Genomic DNA, 3,803 nt, shown 5'->3' with positions numbered 1-3,803 from the left:
CTATGGTAGAAAGCCCAGAGTTTCTTGGCCTAACAAACCATTCCCAAGCCCTGCAGGACTGGTAAGTGGGAGCTTTGGCAGATGAGGCCTAGATCAATTTTTCCTCACTCACTACAGTGGAAGGTAGAGGAAGTCCATAGCCCTTATAGATTGTAGCAGTTCACATTTAACAAGGGAGTATATTAGAAGTATTAGGGATACAGTTTCCCCATTTATTTATAGAATTGTAAAAAGGGATAGACGTAACCAAAGTAAATTCTTCACAGACCTTTAGAAGAAAAGAAAAGAGTATGGGAGGGGATGGGTATATCTACTTTAACTCTCTTATCCTTCCTTTGGTGATCTTTAGTTGTATTATCAATGCATAGGTAGTAGGATGCTGCCCTCCATGGCCCTTCCCAGTATGTCTTGGATGTTGCTTTCCTGCCTGATGCTCCTGTCACAAATCCAAGGTCAGATTTTTCTGCTTCTTACACTAGATTTCTTGTGAATGTGGAAGTTCAAGGAGAGGCAAAACCTACAAAGTATTACATGGTGCATGTTTTACATATTTGCTATATTGTCGGTATATTTTATCACATAAGTAAATTTTCTGAAATTTCCCCCATAATAATACTTTCTCCAGGTTGACTACTTTTAGGAGGCACCAGAATGATTGATAGACTTTAAAGTAAATAATTTCCTTTTCCCCCCAAGATCTCCAGTTATTTTTGAACAGTTGAAGAGAAAAAGAGAGTTGATTGGTTGCTCAATGAGGAGACATTCAGAAAGACTTGTATTCAAAAAGAATGTACATGGTTTCCAATTTTGAGAGAGTTTCTCAAGACCAAGGAATCCTGAAAGAGTTGGCAAAGTTGAGAGGGGCTTACTTTTCATGTACTAATCTTGTAATCATATTTTATTCAACGATAAATACTTCTGTAATTTCCCCTCCCCAGTTATTTTATTTTATTTACTAAGCACGTTCCTCTGTGTTTTGTTTTGTTTTGCTTTTCTTCTTTTTTCTACTCCAGCTAAAGATGCTCAAATGGAACAACTGTCTGCAAGCATCAGTTGTCCTGGAGGCTCCAAAGCCTATGGTTCCTACTGCTATGCCTTTTTTCTGACACCAAAAGCCTGGATGGAAGCAAATGTATGTAACATGATATGTGAATGGAGTCACAGTAGAATGCACATAGGAGGAAAGAGAGGCCTCCAGTTTCCAGAGTGCAATGTGGGCAAGAACATTCAGCTACATATCTCACACACTCCCTTTCTCATCTCCTTCCTCCTTGTGACTCTCTCAGAGAATTCTCAATTCCTTCATAGTCTCTTCATTGTCCACGCAGATGGCCTATCAGAAGTGGTCTTCAGGACATCTTGTGTCTTTGGCCAGTGGAGCTGAGGGATCCTTTGTGGCCTCCTTGATGAAGAGCATTTCAAACTCTTATATAAATATCTGTATTGGACTCCATTACCCCACATTGGTGTGAATGTATTCTCTCTTATAACTTAACTTGTTATTATCATATGACCTTGACAGCTGTTCCTTGTTCCTGCATAAACAATGCTCTTAAAGCTCAGGGAGCATATGGAATAGAGTAAAAGAAGTGCTTCAGATTAGATGGATTATTTGGGTCTGTGGTCTATAGCTAAAAGTCATCTGTTTGGTTGGGTTTTTGTTTTGTTTTGTTTTTTATCCTTTGAACATTTACAGAGATTTTGGATTTTCATTCATTCATTGTTGCACTTTTCTCTCAACTCCCCCCTACCCCCCTCAGTTCACTCCTCTCTTCAAAAAGCAAAAGATAAACTCCTTCATTGGTATACAATACCCCTGCCCTCGGCCCCGAATGCACTCCCCTATGCAACCTTAATTCTGGATTCCTGTGATAACCATAATACCCTATCATATATTGCTTTTAAACTGTTCTCTCCCTCGTCTGTTTCAATGCAGTATACATGAGTTATCCAGTTTTTCTTAGTCTTACCCCAACCCTGAAGTCAGTCCCATTCTACAACAGCGGCACTATGCAGTATTTGTCTTTTTGTGACTGAGATATTTTACTCAGCATAATGTCCTCCAGGGTCACCCATTTTGAATAATATTGCATGCGTTTCTTATTTTTCAATGCAGCGTAGTATTCCATTGTGTGAATATACCACAGCTTCTCTATCCATTCGTTTGTTGATGGGCACTTAGATTGTTTCCAACTCTATTGTGAACAAACTGGATGGGCACTTAGATTATTTCCAACTCTATTGTGAACAAAGCCTTGATAAACATGGGTGTGCATATATCTGCTTGGATGGTGATTATGGTCTCTTTGGGGTATATTCCCAGTAGTGGAATTACTGGGTCAAATGGTATCTCTATCTGCAACTTTTTTAGAAAGTGCCAGACCATGTTCCACAGTGTTTGCATCTGCTTTTTTGAAGCATTTTATAGAATTTTGGAGGGCTTGTAAATTAATTTCTTGAGCGCCATAGGCCCAAGTTAACTATCCTAGGAGATTCCAAGTTATGAAGTATTTTTCCCTCCTGTGGAGTTTTAAGGCTCAGAAAGGTAATCCTTAACAATGCAAGATTCATAATTCTTTATCCTCAGACAATGTACATTGGGGATTTCTGCTGGTTGAGGCATTGAAATAAAAACAAAACAGAACACAAAAATACCCCCTACCACCACAACAAACAACAATTAAGTGTGATTTCTGGAATAGATTGGTCTGATAAGACTATCTGGAAGAACAGGTAATTCCATTGTTAGAGTGGTGATCTTGTATTTTAGCTAAAAGAGTCATGAAAAGACAATGGTAACTAGGCATTATCTCACTGGCCTGCATACTCTACTATATAGGGGTTGGAACTCAATGGTGGTGGATGGGAGTGGAGAAACACAGGTGTGCTATATTATTTTGCATGGAAGAAAGATCCTTCCACCATCATAAACCATGGCCACTGTGAGAGCCTGTCAAGGATCACAGGAAATAAAAAGCAATTTTTGCCCAGTTGCCCCCACCCCCTCATTCACCTTCCTTGGGCCAAACCTTTCAAGATTTCTTGCAAGCTGCTGGATTAACTTATGTTTTTCTTTCTTCCAGCCCTCTTCTCTTTCTCTGTTCTTTGTTACTATTTTACTTAGCCTAGGACTGTGGTGAGGCTTTGAATCTTGTGATAGAATATGTAATTCCCTTCTTTTAGCTGACAAGTTTCCCCTAGCTTCACCCAAATTTTTGTTCTGTCTCTTTGTTGTTGTTGTTGATTGTTGATGAGTCAAGCACCACTCACAGTGACCCTATCAATAGAAGATCTGAAGCCTTTTTATAACTATTGTCTTTTCTCAAAGTTCATAGAGTTTCTAGATACATGTTGTTTAGGAAGTGGATGTCACTCATGCTCCCAATCTGTCTCTCTAAGATTCCTAGTTATAATTGTGAACAAAGGTTACTATATGTTTGCGAGTTCAAGAATTAGAAAAAGTGTAAAGGTAGCAGCTGGGAAAGGTGTGATCATCTTGAACTTGTAAACTATGGAGAAGATATCACCAAGAAGCAGATATGCACCACATTTTCAACTTGATCTCTTCATTCTAATTTTGTCTTCTTTTCACCTTCATTTTCAGGTTTTCTGTATGTTGTATATAATTATCTAGAGGACAATAATAAAAATTTTATTCTTCAGATATTTTCCTCGTGTGTGTAATTCTGTTGTTGTTTATTTGAGTATCATAGAGTTGGAGGTGACCGTCCAGAAGGTTTTCAGAAGCAGTAAATTCCATGGAAAGAGATTGCCCATCTTTCTTCTGTAGAATAGCTGGTGGA

General features: G+C 38.7%; 1 protein-coding gene across 2 annotated transcripts; it reads left to right on the top strand.

Annotated features, from left to right (window-relative positions):
- Positions 1–376: 376 nt before the first annotated feature.
- On the top strand, positions 377–3,456 carry LOC102871457 (regenerating islet-derived protein 3-gamma-like). Of its 2 annotated transcripts, XM_006900182.1 has the most exons (5): positions 377–452; positions 1,014–1,132; positions 1,329–1,466; positions 2,840–2,985; positions 3,408–3,456. In XM_006900182.1, exons 1-5 carry the CDS (start codon positions 377–379, stop codon positions 3,454–3,456), a joined length of 528 nt encoding a protein of 175 aa, XP_006900244.1. The 2 variants fall into 2 exon arrangements, with proteins under 2 accessions (XP_006900244.1, XP_006900245.1); XM_006900183.1 differs by lacking the exon at positions 1,329–1,466.
- The last annotated feature ends 347 nt before the right edge of the window (positions 3,457–3,803 follow it).

Source organism: Elephantulus edwardii, unplaced genomic scaffold, assembly GCF_000299155.1.
Source record: "Elephantulus edwardii isolate Elephantulus edwardi_28Jun2011 unplaced genomic scaffold, EleEdw1.0 scaffold00275, whole genome shotgun sequence".
NCBI classification, from domain to species: Eukaryota; Metazoa; Chordata; class Mammalia; order Macroscelidea; family Macroscelididae; genus Elephantulus; species Elephantulus edwardii.
Note: the sequence above shows the minus strand (reverse complement) of the source record. Positions and strands in the feature narration are given on the sequence as shown.

Excerpts from the sequence above, each read along its gene's own strand:
- LOC102871457 (XM_006900182.1), top strand. The coding sequence starts at position 377 with ATGCTGCCCTCCATGGCCCTTCCCAGTATGTCTTGGATGTTGCTTTCC. Across the intron at positions 1,133-1,328 it reads AAGCCTGGATGGAAGCAAAT|ATGGCCTATCAGAAGTGGTC; the intron begins GTATGTAACATG and ends TTGTCCACGCAG. Across the intron at positions 2,986-3,407 it reads GGAAATAAAAAGCAATTTTT|TTATAATTGTGAACAAAGGT; the intron begins GCCCAGTTGCCC and ends TAAGATTCCTAG.